Source organism: Coptis chinensis, chromosome 7, assembly GCF_015680905.1.
Source record: "Coptis chinensis isolate HL-2020 chromosome 7, ASM1568090v1, whole genome shotgun sequence".
Lineage (NCBI taxonomy): Eukaryota > Viridiplantae > Streptophyta > Magnoliopsida > Ranunculales > Ranunculaceae > Coptis > Coptis chinensis.
The window spans coordinates 29081580-29098727 of NC_141462.1; the positions used below are offsets into that span (position 1 = coordinate 29081580).

The window sequence follows — 17148 nt, forward strand, 5'->3', positions numbered from 1 at the left end:
GTTTGAGAGAGTTAAGCAGCAAAGTGTATATTGGAGTTGCCCAGAACAGGATAGTGTGAAGTTAAATGCTGATGGGTCCTTGTCAGAGAAGGGAATGGGTCACGATGGTGTAATCAGGGACAGAAAGGGAGTCTTGTTGGCAGCGTATACAGGAAGTGGAGGCGAGGAATCCATTATCTACCAAGAGATGAAAGCCATAGAGGTTGGACTTTGCATTTGCCAGGAAATGGGATTTCTAAAAGTGGAAGTGGAATCTGATTCTCTCTCAGATTCCACTTCCACTTTTAGAAATAGCTAAACCGCCATGACAATGCCAAAATGTGTTGGCATACATTTTAGACACTGCTCTGAAATTCATGAGTTGCAAATTTTCACATGTTTTTAGAGAGGCCAATAGGCATGCAGATCATCTTGCAGGACTAGCTCCTTCGCATTGTAATGAACTAATGCATTATGGACCTTCAATAGGTAGAGAACTTAGTAATCTCATAGAAAAGATGCATTAGGTACCAGATATGTACGTTTTGGTTAATATATGCAGGTGGGGGTCGGCCTAACCCCAACTTATTGTTTAAAAAAAAACATATTAGCAGTTGATATTGTCTCCACTTTGCCAACTAGAAACTTGGGTCCAAAGCCCGTCCAACTGTAATTGCGAGGTTTTAATTCAAAAGATCTAGACACAACAAAGTGGTAGTCGAATGCAATATAACTGTCCGATATCTAAGATGACACCCCTATGAACCCAATCCACAGTATCACAATCCCACCACCCCATATTTTACATTCAAATGGACCCTTTTTTGTCCCAAAATAATAACGAACCAAATAAAATTGATACCAAAATTAGAGTGAAACGAGAAATGTAACAACAATTATATTTCTCCATAGTTTGAACTTTAGGTAGTGGCGGGTGATATCGAAGTACAACAAGATTCCCGCCAATGACTTACCCCCAGTCCCCACTACAGTAGTTAGTTCCCACTTCCCAAGTGACGAACATTGTGAACGTTTATTCAATTGAAGTATGCGGGTGGACTCATTGTTGACTCACAACCGAACTCGGTTGACTCACTAATTTTCCGCTCACCAATTGCATATTTGCATTTGCTCTCGTGCTCCTTGGCCCGACCCACTAATGAAATAGTAGCAAACGGGCTCATTGATTTTGCTCTACATGGGTGGACCACTAGACCTACAAAACCGAAAACTCATTGTGATTGTGATCAAAATCAGCAAATGCGATAGATGAATGCAAAACTTGAAACAACTAATGGGCTTTTGGGTGGTTACACGCTGGTAGTTGGCCTGTTGGCAGAATAAAAACTATGATCCAATACAAATTTGGCACAGCTCTGCTCTCATGTGCCATGTGAGGCTGCGACTCGTGGCATACTAGTTTGAAATATTAGCGAACCAAGGTCTAATAGCTTGACGAAACAATGTTAATATTCTCATTATTTAAGTCACAATGCGATTGCATTAAAGTACTTAAGCTTGATCGTTTCTATGCTCAAACATGAAATTGGATTCGACTTAAGACAGAAGTTTGTTAATTAATTAGTCGGTCTATTTATTGAATGATTTAAAACCGGTCAAACGTTAAAGTCCAAATAAAAAAAGGGTCAAAATCGTTGACCAAACCCAAATCAGCGATCCACGTGAAACTCGGTCCCATTTGAGTCGGACTCTCCTCATTTAGGGCAGAAAAACACAAAACGAGACATCCCCTCTCATTGTGCGTGTGCGGTTCCTTCTCGAAAACCCTAACCAGGTAATAATCATGTTATTAATTTAGATTATTACTAATCACAATGGGACGAAAAAGAAAGAGAGAAAACTTATTAGTTGGCAAATATGTGAAAAAAGAGTTTCAAGGGTATGGTACTTTTATAGGTAAAGTTGTTTCATATAATGACGGTTTATATAGACTTGATTATGAAGATGGTGATTTCGAAGATCTCGAAAAGGAGGAAGTTATCGGTATTTTAGTTAACGAAAACGAATTTGATCAAGAGTTTAAGGCTAGAAGAAATGAGTTGGATGAATTAGTTAGAAAGAAATTCGACGAGTCTCACTCTGTTGTTGCTGTTGTTAGTGGTAATAATAAGAAAACTGAGTGTCGTGTTGAGGTTGAAGTCGAGGAGAAGAATAAGGATATTGAGAAAAAGGAGGATGATATGGAGCTTGATTCGTCTAGCGATTCCAGTGAGTTTGTTCGGGTACGCGAATGTGTGGTCATTGTACCACCGCCTGAATTCCCGTGTTCGTCGGGGAATATAGGTGTGCCTGAGGAATGTGTTTCTTATCTTTTGTCGGTGTATAGTTTTTTGAGGTCGTATAGTATTCTGTTATATTTAAGTCCATTTAGATTGGATGATTTTGTGGGTGCGGTTAACTGTGCTTCTTCTAATGCTTTAATGGATGCGGTTCATTTGGCTCTATTGCGTGCTTTGAGACGTCATCTCGAGATGCTATCTTCTGATGGTGCCAAACTCGCATCGAAATGTTTGAGGTATGTTTTCTTTATATCAATTGCATACATAACACAACTCATTTAAGACATAAGTTCTCAGGCATAGTAGTAAATTGAGGCATACTTCCTTCCATACAGGGTAAAGCTTTAGGGTATGTAATAACTTGACCTGTGAAAGACTGTTGCAAGTGTGCAACAAGTTTCATTCCTTTTAGGTCACCTTATATATATGCTTACATCTCTACTCAACACCAAACAAAAAGAATGAATGTTACCCTGGTCAGCAATTTTTGTAATGTACATGGAAGCTTCTGTTGCTTAAAAAGATAGATGGTGATAACTGATGAGAAATCCCGTGTGGAGGCTTGTAAAGTTTCACATATTAGAGGGAATATTTATTCTCGGACAGTCATTTGCCTCCACAGTTACTTGGCATTATACTTACACCACACTTAACTGGGAAAATGGACCAGAGGAAGCAAAACTTACTGTTTTTTTGGGAGTTCTGATTATATATTAATGAATTTGTAGTCGAGGTCTAAATGACATGCACCAATATGCTTTGACTTGTCACCCACATGTGTATAGAAATTGTATTGGTAATTGTTGGGTTCGATTAAACTAGTTTTTTTGTTGACAGGCGCCTTGATTGGAGCTTACTTGACACATTAACTTGGCCAGTCTACTTGGTTGAATATCTTATGGTAATGGGGTATGCTAAGGGACAAGAGTGGAAAGGTTTTTATACTGATGTTTTAGACGGGGATTATTACAACTTATCTGTTACTAAGAAGCTGATGATCATGCAAATTTTGTGTGACGACATCATGGAATCTGTTGAGCTAAGAACAGAAATTGATACGCGCGAAAGTTTGGAAGAAGGAAATGATATCAGTGGGATTGAAAATCCATCTTTACCAGGCCCTAAAAGGGTACATCCCAAGCGTTCTAAAACCTCATTTTGCAAGGACCTGGGGGTTATAGATTCTAAATCTACTAATTCCAAATCTATTTGTGGACCAAATTTGGCCTTTAAAGTTCCTGAAGTGGACACAGAAACAACTGATGTTGATCAAGATGGGAATAGTGACGAATGCCTACTTTGTGGAATGGATGGGACTTTACTTTGCTGTGATGGATGTCCTTCAGCATATCATTCAAGATGCATTGGTCTTAGTAAGATCCTGATACCAGATGGGTTATGGTTTTGTCCCGAGTGTACAGCTAGAAATATTGAACCAACTCTCAGAATTTCATCCGGACTCAGAGGAGCACAAATTTTTGGGATTGATCCGTATGAACAGCTCTTTTTGGGTATTTGTGACCACTTACTTGTGTAAGTATTCACACTTATTTGCTTCTATGATCTTCTTTGTTCCTGTAACTGTGTTGGTATTCTCATGTCTTGTTGCCTTCACATTGTTAACATTATTATATGCTAACCAATATGGACTATTGTCACCAAGTACGGTACGGGTTTAAAATTGCATACTTGAAAAAAACTTAATTCGTGTTTTAAACGGAACGTCTCGGTAAAAAAAAGGAAAATGCGTAAAAAAACGTGGGGCATAAAAAACGGGTTTAAAACATATAATATGCAAAAAAAACGGTAAAAATCGATGATAAAGAATACGATAGATAAGGAGTTTGATTTTTTATAAGAGTAGAAAAAAGAATAGGCACAGAAAATAAAAATAATAATAATACAAATGAAAGAAAATTCAAATACTTAAAAGTATCAAATTATCAATTACTCATCCAAATACTAGAAGTTTTAGATTCAGTACCAAAACACGACCCCTAAATAAGATACTACTAATTACCAACCATAATTGCATAATCAAGTACTAACTCTTCAGAAAGGTAAACTCCAAAACCCATTTTTATTCTCATGTTTTCTTTTAGATAAAAAAAAAAAGTTTTAATAAAGTTTTAAACAGGAGATTTTCAAAATCTCGGGTTTTAAACGTTTTTTAAGTTTAAAACGCGATATTTTGAAAAATCCGGGTTTTAAACTGGAATAAGATGCCTTGTCAATTAAATGGGTTTTAAATGCATTTTTTTGAAAGAAACGCTGAATTTGGTGACAGTGATTATGGACCACGTTATTTGTAATATTAAATACCGTCTGTGGGAATGGGCACCTTATAATAGTGAGAGGAATGGGTTTCGATCTACTAATGTTTTGGGTGGAAAAGTTTAATTAGGTATTGATTTAACTGATGGGAGGGCTTCTGACTGAAATCCTCACTATGGAAGCTTCTCTATGTCTAATTTTCATTAACATTAGTAAAACTTTGTCTTTCCTTTAAAAAAACAAAAGAAAAGAGAATGCTAACACATTTTTTTTTTTTTTATGCAGCATGGCCTTTAATTATTTCATTTACTTAACTCTATATTTTCTTTTGGATTACAAGGGGGATACTTGTGCATAATCATTTTATTTGAATGATGCAGGCTTAATGTCTCAATAGCTTCAGGTCCTTCTTCTAGATACTACAGTCAGACCGACATTGTGAAAGTCCTGCAAATACTTTTTTCAACTGAACAACACAAGACTTTGTACTCAGAGATATGCAAGAAAATTATGCAGTACTGGGAAATATTGGAAGGTTCAATTGTCTCTCATCCTGAAGGAACTGAAGCTGCAAGAAATACAGCCACAGATGTCAAGGAAGACACAAAGGTTTCTGCTCCAGTGTACGCCCCCAATAGTGTATTAAAGGAAGTTGAAGAAGGCTTCTGTGGAACCAGTGGTATTGTTAGTAATGTAGAGAATGTGATGCTATCGGGTCAGGAGAATGTTTGCCAAGAAGTGCAAGTGAAAACTTCATCCTTGGAAACAGTGAACCAAGATAGTCATCTTGTTTTGCAGAGAATTGATGGTGTTATGGCTCAAATGCTTTCTCCACCTACAGGGACCAAAACTTGTGAGCAGTTTGTAACAGAATCTCTAGTATCTTCTGGGTCAACCAACCATTATCCAAATCATTCTGATTTGACCCAACAAAGCTGTGTTGAAAGTTCTACTGCGTTAGACTATACTACCTGTGCCCAGGAAGGCAGCGCGGATACTGAAAAGAAAGGCGTTGGCAGTATTGTGTTACCAAAAAAGAATGGTTCTTTCAGCATGTCTTCTGAAAAGGTAGAAGGTACAATTGGTGGTGGTGGGACCAGTAAAGGAGACAAAGTTGGTGGGTCTTTGTACACAGGGAATCTCTTTATACCTCAGGCCTATATAAATCAGTATTTTCCTGGTGACATTGCTGCATCTGCAGCTGCTAATTTGGCTGTTGTTGCATCTGAAGAGAAGGGGGTTTCTGAGGCTAATGCTTCATCTAACCCGAGGAAAATTCTTGCTGCAAACATTGCACTGCAACTAAAAGCATTCTCATCAGCTTCCATCCGTTTTATCTGGCCTAGTTCAGAGAAGAAGGTCATTGAAACCCCAAGGGAAAGATGTGGTTGGTGTCTATCATGCAGGGCCAACACTACGAGCAGAAAAGGCTGTTTATTGAATTTTGCTGCGTCAAATGCCTTTAAAGGGTGTGCAAGAAATGTTGTAAATCCTCGCCCCTTAAAGAATGGAGAAGGACTTATTTCTGGAATTGCAACTTATATTTTGTGTATGGAAGAAGGTTTACGTGGGTTGCTTGTTGGACCATTTCTTAAGTCAACTGATAGAAAACAGTGGCGCAAAGCTGTTGAGAGTGCTTCAACCTGCTCTGCATTACGGTATTCCTTACTTCAGGTAAGAGTTTTTCTCCCATAAGACTTGTATTTTCAATTCAGTGTATAGTAATAACAATTATTTATTTATATTTGGTAGACAAAATGTATGTATTGAGATAAACAAATATATTTTGGGAGGGGTTCTAGGGACATCTTATCTTAACACGTAAACAAACTCAAAATCATTAGGGCATTTATAAGTTTTGGAATAGGCTAATTTTTTATAGATATGATCTCCTAACTATTCTAAACATTGTCACAAATAATCAAAAAATTCCAAACTTGCCAAATGTGAGAGAGAGAGAGTTGTGCCATCACTTTTGAGAATGCAAATATTTTTATCTTTTTTAATTTTTTTAGAAAAATTTCCACTAGGACCCACCACATGAGTGTGCCACCAAGCACTTGGAAAGTTGCAAATCGATGCAAAACTTTCTAAAACAAAGTTTTCACCCGTTTTACGGGCTAAACAAGCGGACCCTAAGGTTTTTGAGGTGGTTTTCTGCACTTGTCTCCCCAAGGGTATGATGAGTGAGCACAAGATGCCACCCCCACCCCAAACCTTTTATTAATAGTGTGTTGCACACCACATGGAGAACGAGGCTTGGGTGGGAATTTTGGACTCAAATAAAAGTATTAGGGATCTGCAAGACTAGACTACGCCAATAAGTATACACATTGTTGATGGTGTATATGCAAGATTTGTCAAAGGATATAAAGCTGACTCCCTATATTTGCAGGATATGGAACTTGACGTTTTTAACGCGAAATAATTTTACAACACAAATGTATAGTATATAGGCAAATGAATTGAAAATTTTAAAATTTCTATAATTGTTTTTAAGGACTTGTGTTCTTTTGTTTTCTTTTGGTTGGTAGAAGTTATATGCTTATATTTCACCCAACAATGTCTCATCCTTCTTGTAATTGTCTATTCATTTATCAGTATATCTCCTGATTTTATATGGTATATAGGGGAGGGATAGAGCCACTCCCGAGTCACTCAATGGACTTACAAATTGAATTAAGACCCTATTTTTTGTGGATATGATCTTCTCACAATGGATAGCATGTGCACAAAATTTCATCCTATTTGGATATGTCTAACCTTGCGAAAACTAGTGTTCAATTTTGAACATTCATCTAACGGTCTAGAATTTTCCAATTTCATAATAACATTTGATTAGGTTAGACATATTTGAATGAGCCGAAATTTTGTGAGCATGTTATTCATGGTGGGGAGATCATATCTACAAAATATCAGCCATTAATTCAATTGGTAGGATGAGATATGGCTTTGAACGTTTTGGGAGTGACTCTATCTCTAGGGGGAGGGACTGGGGATACAGCTGCTCCCATTATATATACTAGCTTTTTGGGCACACTCGATGAGCGTGAATAGGAGAGGTGACCGGTCTTGAGTAATTGGTAAAGTTACATGTTTTTTGACCTTTTTAGTTCATCTGGTAATCAGATAAATTCAAAAAATTATCACCGTCTGTAAATATGTCTTTATCTATATCATTTAATGGCTAATTATCTAGATTATAAGCATACACGAAGCTATCTATCCAAAATTTAAATACCCGACCCAATTCACTGCTCTATGTATAAGGGAGTCCCTCTTGAAAAAAAATTTGTATTGGATCCTATGATATTTAAATTTGTAAGGTAAAAATAATAATAAATACAATAAATTTTAAATTTTAGAATTATATAAAAAATTCTAAAATTAAAATTAAAATTTTAGAATGGGGGTATAATCGAAATTAAAATTATCCTCTATGCAATTTGACATGAAGCTTAAGCCAATAAAATCTCTTAATGTTTGCAATGCCTATTCTTTGAGAGGGGGGAAGGATTGGGTCTGTTTATTGCATTATCCAAAGTGGTAAGATGTTGAATCACTTACTTATTGTACTTGCCAAGGTTTTATATAAATTATAAAATTGTTTTTGTATGGGACGATATATTTTCAAAATAAGAATGAGGTTAAATTTGGAAACAAAACTCAAAATGGTAGTGTATGTAATTTCAATGGTCAAAATGGGCAGTTTGGGTGCGCACAACCCAAAATTTGAGACCACCAAAAGGTGGCCATGTGTGGCAACTCAAGCAAGCCACCTTCATATAATGCCAAAAAACTTTTAGAGAATAAAATAATTGTGTTGGTATTCAAATTACGTTTTAACCCTTACATACCATCCATTATTACATCATTTTGTTTTGAGAACAATCGAAATAATCGAAAATAGTTAGGGCATTGCATTAAAATATTCCTCAGTTATATTTCTCTATTGCTATCCTAGATCGTGAATCGTAGTTAAACGAACATAAGGCATTCTTCTGATCTGTGATTGCACGTTACACAAGTGCAAGTCAGAAGATTTATTGTTAAATATTCGACCTCTTCATCCTCTTTTGTAGAAAGGGTATCAAAGCTCATATTTGTGACACACTATTCAACCTCCTTTTAGTCATCTCTTCATTTGCTCTCTTTTCCCATCATCTCCTGCTTTAAGTGTTTGGTAAAGTTCTCTTTTTCATCATAGACCTCTTTCAAACAGCATAGGAAAGAGGGAAAACAAATTCAGGATACATTTTTTTATTAAAAAGTATCAGTATTTATTATTTAATGTGTTTGGCAGTGTATATCAGGATGACTGATTGTAACAAATGAAAGCTAGAGGGGGTGTAGAAATTATGTCCAGTAAACATGTGGAATATGTAATACACTAATAACTGGTATCTGCGATTGTATTTTTTTTTTATGAAATGTTAGATCCTGCATCGCTGTTTAGGAGGGGTTGGTAATTTGATATTACATTCCCAGGCTTTGTATAAGTTATTATAAACTGGGGGGGGGATGGGGGTTGGTTCAATATTTCTTCCTTTCCCGTCTATATTTTCTTTTTTTGTCGAATAGTTCTAATAGGTTACATGCTTCATAAATAGCCAGTTAAGATGGGTGCATGCATGATACATGTATATGCTCTGTATGTTTGCACCTGTAGACACATATTATTAACTGTGGGTGCTTAATTGTGTGGGGCTAATTTGGCCCATGTCTTGTTTGCAGCTTGAGGAGCACATACGTCTTGTTGCTTTCTCGGGGGACTGGGTTAAGTTTGTTGATGATTGGATGGTTGAGTCTTCTACAACACAGAACACTACAGGCTCTGTTGGACCACCTCCAAAAAGACCAGGAGGGAGGAGGAATAAGAAACAAGCTGCAATATCTGTAGTAGCAAGAGACCCTTCTGATGATGATTTGAGAATTGTTAACTGGTGGCGTGGAGGGAAGCTCTCAAAGCTGATATTCCAGAAGGGGATTTTGCCTTGCTCAATCGTTAGAAAAGCAGCTCGTCAAGGTAATCCGGCAATTTTTCTTCAAGTATGTTCATCGAAACAACTCTATTAACATTAAGCCAGAAGTAGCACTTCTTGGAGTTCTCATTATAGCTTACAGTCGTCATCCAACAGTAACAATTTTAGGAGTTCACCTTCTTACTACTCTAATATCATGGGGTTGAGAGGCCTATTTCTCTGATTGTGACTCCATGATGCATGATTTAAATGAGAGTTAAAAGATGAGCAAACACCTAGAAGCTGGGTCATTGTTGTTCTAAAGATTGCTTAGATATCTGAAAAGGTCCTGGTTAAAAATGTGGATGTCTGAAATTTTTCCTTTGCATTTTAGGTGGTCGTAGAAAAATATCTGGCATATGTTATGCTGAAAGTTCTGAAACCCCGAAAAGAAGCAGAAGGTATGCTTGGAGAGCTGCTGCAGAAATAAGCAAGAACGCACCACAGCTTGCTCTGCAGGTTTGTTTTTGTATACATATTCTAATCACATGCCCAATATCATATTTTTCCGCTTTTGGATTTCTCATTTGTAGAAACACATAATATTGTACCAAATTGTGTTTTAGGTTAGATACCTCGACCTTCATTTGAGATGGAGTGACATGGTTCGTTCAGAACAAAATTCTCATGATGGTAAAGGAACAGAGGCTGAAACGTCTATTTACAGAAATGCGCGTATTTGTGATAAGCTGGATCAAGAAAACAAGATTAGATATGCATTGATTTTTAATCAGAAGCATCTACCTTCACGTGTCATGAAGAATACTATTAGTGTGGAGCAGAATGAAGCTGGCGAGGAAAAATTTTGGTTTTCTGAAACCCATGTCCCTTTGTACTTGATTAAAGATTTTGAACAGAAGGCTGAGAAAGACAATTTACCCGCTGCTAAGACTCTGCCTGTTTTGTCCAAGTTACAGCGACAGCAGATAAAGGCTTTCCGTAGAAATATTTTCTCGTATCTTATGCAGAAGGAAGAGAAAGTAGACAAATGCCCTTGTGCCTCTTGCCAACAGGATCTTTTAGTCGGGTACCTTTTCACTTGTTTTCTTTGAAGTTGCATCTCTCTCTCTCTCTCTCTCTCCCCCTCCTCTCTTTTTGAGTATTTCAAAGCTCCTTTAATTATACAACTTGGTTTCAGCTTGTTTACGTAATTATTTTCATTCGGCTTTCAGGGATGCTGTGAAGTGCAACGAGTGCGAAGGTAAAATACAAAAGCCATCCCTTGTTATTTGTCTTATTTCATACAATGAAGGAGAGTTATATTTTGTTATTTACTAAATATTATAGGTGCCAATTGATATATTTGAATTTGGCATGAGTCTGTTCATCAGTCTTCTTGGTTCTAGATTTTTTCATTCCTCAACAATCATCCCCAGCATCATAATTTTTAGCGGCAGTCTGGCAATGTTTTTCTAATCTTATCTTTGGCACAAACCTTCATCGGGGCATTAATGTGTGGAGCCATTGTGGTGGGTAGCCGCAACTTCTTTACCCCACCTTTGACACCACATAATAACATTTTCTATATTCATGGCTCTTTTTCCGACCATCAACCTTCTCCGCATATTTCCATGAGGGACGAATCCTACTTGACATATTTAAGACTTCAATTGTTTCATGAATAATAACCAGAAAATCAGAATGTTAACAACGCCACCACAATGACAAATAAGAAAAGGGAAAGTAGAACGATTTGAACAGGGAAGTACTGACAATTACAAACAAATTACAAAAATCGTAAATAAGTGATCACATACATACCCAAGTCTCTGAAAGCTTTGGTTTCTTGGTTTATCTGAATTCTGAAGGGGTTTCCGAGAAGTAGGAAGTGGTGGGATGGAATTTGAGGAACATTAAACTCTTGTGAGCGACTCACTGAAGGGGGAAAAGGTGTGTTGAGAGCAATATTCCAGAAGGCGTCTTATAGTCTGTCAGGTTTTTGCCTTTGAGACGCTTTTTCATGAAAGTCACCGAGTTGACAACTCTTTTTCCTTTTTTTTCCCATCTTTTAAGCATTGACTCGTCATAATATTCAGTTTTCACCTACAATATTTTTACTCCTATTGCATGGAATATTTTTACTCCTGGTTTACTCTGTGATGATGATCTCATTCTCCAGTCTATCAATATTTATTGGTGATGTTCTCTGATCAGGTTATTGCCACAAAGACTGTACTTCTCAGTTAACTGTTGACATGAAAAATGAGGTGGAACATGTAGTAACATGCAACCAGTGCTATCGTGCCAAACCTATTGCTCTAAATAAGAACAATTTTGCTCCAGTCAATCAATTGTTCCTACGAGGCCAAGATTGTAAGATGGCAGTGACAATGACTAAAGATATGTTGACTGATGGTTATCATCAGCCATTAGTGTCAGTTGAGAACACTGAAACTCAATCACTGATTAAATCAGTTTCCGCTGGCCATAATTCGTCAAGCAGGGGTAAGCGTGGGACAGCTTATGGGATTCTATGGAAGAAGAATGGTAGCAAAGAGACTGGATCAGATTTTCGGTTTAGCAACATTCTTTGCAAAAGCAGTGGAGAAATACATCCATCAAAGAGACCTACATGCTACCTCTGTTCGAAGCCGTACAATCCCGATCTGATGTATGTGCGGTGTGAAGATTGCGAACGTAAGAATCTTAAAGTGTTATACTCATTGTTAGCTGTGCCTGTAGATTTATCTTCATGTTGCTTAGCTCATGCAGTTATATTGATATCTTTTTAACTCTTGCATTTCTTACGCTCATCTGCAGTCTGGTACCATGCTGATGCCATCCGACTTAATGAATCTCAACTTTTTGATGTCATTGGCTTCAAATGCGGCAGGTGCCGCAGGAGTCGTCATCCTTTATGTCCTTATGCGGATCCTGAGAGCGCAAAGTTACGGTTTAGGTCATACGCTGATCCTGAGAGCACCAAGCCACGTATTAGGTCTTTAAAGCAACATAACAGGGTAATGGAGCCTGAATCTGAAACCATCTCCGAACGTCCGTTAGGTTTGGAGTTGACTGCTCCTGTATCAAGCGAAAAGATGGAGGAGGTAGTTACACAAGAGGATGACCCCCTTCTTTTTTCTCTTGCAAGAGTTGAACCCATCTCAGAGTTCTCATCAGATTTTGGTTCTGAATGGGATACCACTAGAGCGTCTTTCCAGGGCCCACAGAAGTTACCAATTAGAAGACATGTCAAATTGGAAAATGAACCTAGCAAGCAGAAATTACCAGTCAGAAGGAATGTTAAACGTGAAAGTGATCCTGATGGTTCTTTCATTTCACCTTATGAAGAATCCGCACCTTTTGGAGCAAACAGCTTCATGGTCTCAGAAAATGCCTCACCTCCTCAAGTGGAATGGGAGTTTCCCATTGATCCTGTTAAAGATGAGTTATTTGACTGCAACGATGTGAGCTACGAAAACATGGAATTCGAGCCTCAGACATACTTCTCTTTAACTGAACTGCTTGCAACTGATGATACCCAGTCCGGCCTGTGTGATGGATCTATGGACATAGATGGTGATTGGGTTAATTCTGGAGGTTATGAAGGTCCACCTTATAATCTCCCTGACAGATATGAAATGCGTAGCACAAACAATAATGAAGAACTTAGTACTAAAGCAGAACCTGTTGAAAGCAATGTGCCATGCCACATGTGTTTACTTACAGAACCTGCACCAGAGTTTTTCTGTGAAGGATGTAAGCTTTGGACCCACAGGCATTGTTCACCATGGGTTGACACAACCTTAGGGAGTAGTTGGAGGTGTGATCTTTGCCGAGATTGGGCATAGTAATCCTGATGTGCATGTTGGATTCTTCCATTTTCAACGAGTGCATTCATTAAAGGCCTAATGTGGAAACACAGGCAGGTGGATAACAAGTCAGGCCTGCAATGATCTTACTTCTGCTTAGTTGTTTGTGGCCAGACCAAATTTTGAAGAGGCAAGCTTCGGGGACAAGTGCTTGGCCGTGGTGGTGCCCTTAAAATGAAATGGTGGCCTCTGTATTTTGTTGCCGTCTGCCGGTTGCCTTTCCAAAAACACGACTTCTTTGACGATTTGGATTATCTTGGATATTAGAGCCTTCAACTGCCTGCTCTAAACCCTGGGGATGATGTGGAATAATGGGTAGCTTTTGTTTATGTTAAATCAGCAAACAGGTTGTTTAGGATAAGCGTTTTTTGTGTTTATCCAATCAACATTCTGGTTAAATCCCAAAAAAAAAAACACACATACATGTTACTGTGGATCAATGTAAAAGAACGAAACCTGGAATTGAGATTTAGATTTCAGTAGATTTTATATCAACCTGTCACAACAGTTCTTTCAGGATGTTTTGAAACAACATCTAATCCTTCTACTATATATAAGGACTTACCCTATCTAAAAGTATCTTGCTTAATTTGATGGTATTTTCTTTTCCTTGGTAACTGATTTGAATATTCTCCAGTGGAAGGAAAGGAGTAGGTTACCATAGAGAAACTTTTTTGTTGCATTCTTGAGAGTTTTGATCAAGAGAAAATCTGTTTTTTTAGCTTGGCGAGGAAATCTCAATCGTCCGGATGGGTATGGGCGGCAGTATTCACACCCTATAAAATGGGACTAGCACCCCTTTGGATGATATAGGTCACCAAATAATAAGCTGTTCAAGAGTCAAGACACTAACTAAGACACTAACTAAGATGGGTCAAGAAGCTATATAACATTCAAAAGAAGTGCTAGTCCTATTTTCAATACCGCTGCCCATGATATAAAGTGTTGCATGTATATAATCTAATTTGAAAGAGTCAAAGTATCAAATTCTGTTTAAATGCGGCCCATAATATAAAGTGTTGCATGTATATATATAATCTAATCAAGAAATTGGGCTCTAGACACTTTCTATACTGTCATTTTTTTTTAGAAACGCCAAAATTTTCTTTTGATATTACTCCAAAATTTTGTGACATGTCAGATTTCAGATTTTAGTATACTAACGAAATCTTATTTCTCTTTTTTACCCCTGTCCTGGTAACTGCCGATTTCTTTTGCACACAAAAAAAAAAAAAATTCTTAACCGTAACCACGATGCTCTTTTGTCCCTCCCAAAATAAATTCAAACTAAAATTTCAAATTTGGCAGTTTATTTTCCCATTATTCTGCTGGAGTTTCACAGAATTTCATATATATATTTTTTATTTCAACGAATACAATACATGAATTCTTCTTGAGATATCGTATACGATCTAATTGCAGTAAAAAAGGAGGTAAATTGTTAGAAATCAATATACTATTGTTTGATTTTAACGTTTTCAATTACTATTGTTTACAATTTCTTTTTTTTTCTCAGATTTTTTCTTGTTGTTTGTTAATGGACTTTTCGGTGGTTGCGGTGAAGTTGTCATTTGTATATTCTTTTCTACATGTTTGACACTCAAAGCCTAGATAAATATAGTCTATTTCTTGTCGCTTCTTCCCCATTCCAATCATATTTTCAATTACACTTTCTTTATCGCTCATTGCATTTTGTTTGCCTTTCAGCTCAATTATTTCCTCATGACACAGTTTAAGTTGTTTTATCAACACATGCTTTTGGAATTGCAGTTTTCCAATAGTAAGTTTCAGTTCTTCAATATCTCGATTGTCAATGTCTTCTTTTGTTGCCTCTCCTTCCTTTTTAACATCTCCTTTCTTTCTATGCTCTTCAACCTTAATCTTTTGTTTTTTTTTCCAACACATTCTTCAAAATCAGAGTTAGAATTGCATTCCTCTTCTCTGTCAAATAATACAATTGTCTTATATAAAAAAAAAACCATTTGTCCTTTCACAATTTGAATTATGTCAAACAAAGCTTAAACATGCTATTCAAAATTATCAGAGATGCATTTTAAATTGCTAAAGCTGTATTGAAATTAGTTGTAATCAACATACATTTTTTCCGTTTTTGAAGTTGATGTTTTCCACATTATTTTGGTCTCCTAGAAATTCATCTCACTTTTAATTGGAATTTTGTAGATTTTGGATGAATTTTAGTTATTTTGGTTAACCCATCGTAGCCTTTTTTTTTGTTGGTAGTTGTTTCTTTAGTTGGGGCTAATAAAAGAGGTCAAAATTGTAAAATTCAGTTTGAAATTTGAGACAGATGTCAAACTTCAGTTTTTATGGAGGAAAAATGAAAAAAAAGTTTGCTATTTTCTCTTAACTTAAGAAATTTGCGGCTGTGTACCTATACCCAATTTTCTGACAATCTAATTTGAAAGAGTAAGTATCAAATTCTGTTTAAATCAAGTAAGCAGGCGTACACAAAGAAAACAAGCCTTTAATAACAAGTACTGTAGTGGCACGTGTCTACGCCACGCGTTAAAGCCCAGTGACAATCTCGCAATTGTATGTAAAAACTAAAAATAAAGGTAATGCGGTCAGTGCTTTGGGCCGGGCAACACATAAAGGCAACTATCGGTCAGTGGTATTATCATAATTATATTTCTTGCAAAATTGAAAGCAATGCACTAAATCAAGGGAGAGACGGACCAATTTTACTGTTCAAACTGACAGTTTTACCCCCTCCCTCATCCATGTTATTATATAATGAGGCCGGATCTTCTCCACCCGGGTGGAAAACATTAGCTAGCCATTATACCTTACAAAATATTATTGACACGTGTCCCCTTATTTAACACCTGAAGAATGGTGTTACTTAAAACCAAAAAAAAAAAAAAAAAAAATTACAAAAATTAATTGTAATAAACATCAAAACATAACTTAATTATAATCAAGTCATCAAAACACTAATTGTAATAAACATCAATAACTTTTGATTGATATTGATTTTCAATATTAGGTTGAAAATTAATTAAATTCCTTACTACGGGATCAATTTGATTTTTACAAATTAGTAATTTGATGATTGGGTTTTGAGCTTTAATTATAATTTTGAATAATTTCAACTTTTTTTACTTCAAGTTGAGTTTTAATCAGTTCTTTGGATTATTTCTTGAGTATTAATCAAATGCTGTGAAGTTATGTGATAATTTATGATTGTATTTTCGACTTTAATTCAAATCCAAATATGGTTTTCTATTTCAATAGAAAATTTAGCAATTTCATTGAAGTAATAATAAAAATATTGTTGAAGAAGAGAGAACATTTTTGAAAACAAAATGGTGGAGATTTTTTTTTTCCATTTTCCATCGAATCTTTCCTTTATTGTAGTGATTTTTTATTGATTTTGTTTTTTGGTTTTAAATAACACCGTTACTTTGGGTGTTAAATAAGGGGAACATGTCAAAAATATCTTGTAAGGTGTAATAGCTAAAGTTTTCCACCCGGGTGGAGACGATCCAATATAATACCTTTTTGCACATAATCATTGTAAAGGTGTGTTTTAGTGCTTCCTTTACATACACAGGGAGGGGGAGAACGGATTAGATTATGGTTGAGACCGAGTTCGTCGAGGAGCGAACTGCCTACGTATCTTTTCTAGATTCTGGGGGGAGAGAAGAATCAGGTCTGGCGTAGTTCATATGGAGAGTATTTATAGGTGATCCAAGTGTATCCTCACCCAACACGTGTAAAGGATAATGCAGATGTATGATC

At 36.6% G+C, this 17148-nt stretch overlaps 1 protein-coding gene across 1 annotated transcript; it reads left to right on the forward strand.

Moving 5' to 3' along the window:
* The first annotated feature begins 1519 nt into the window (after positions 1-1519).
* LOC147487004 (DDT domain-containing protein PTM-like) lies at positions 1520-13902 on the forward strand. The gene is made up of 9 exons (XM_086570490.1): positions 1520-2515; positions 3117-3812; positions 4934-6227; positions 9288-9579; positions 9909-10033; positions 10141-10601; positions 10747-10775; positions 11729-12211; positions 12335-13902. Exons 1-9 carry the CDS (start codon positions 1815-1817, stop codon positions 13363-13365), a joined length of 5112 nt encoding a protein of 1703 aa, XP_086426616.1. The 5' UTR covers positions 1520-1814; the 3' UTR covers positions 13366-13902.
* Positions 13903-17148: the final 3246 nt, after the last annotated feature.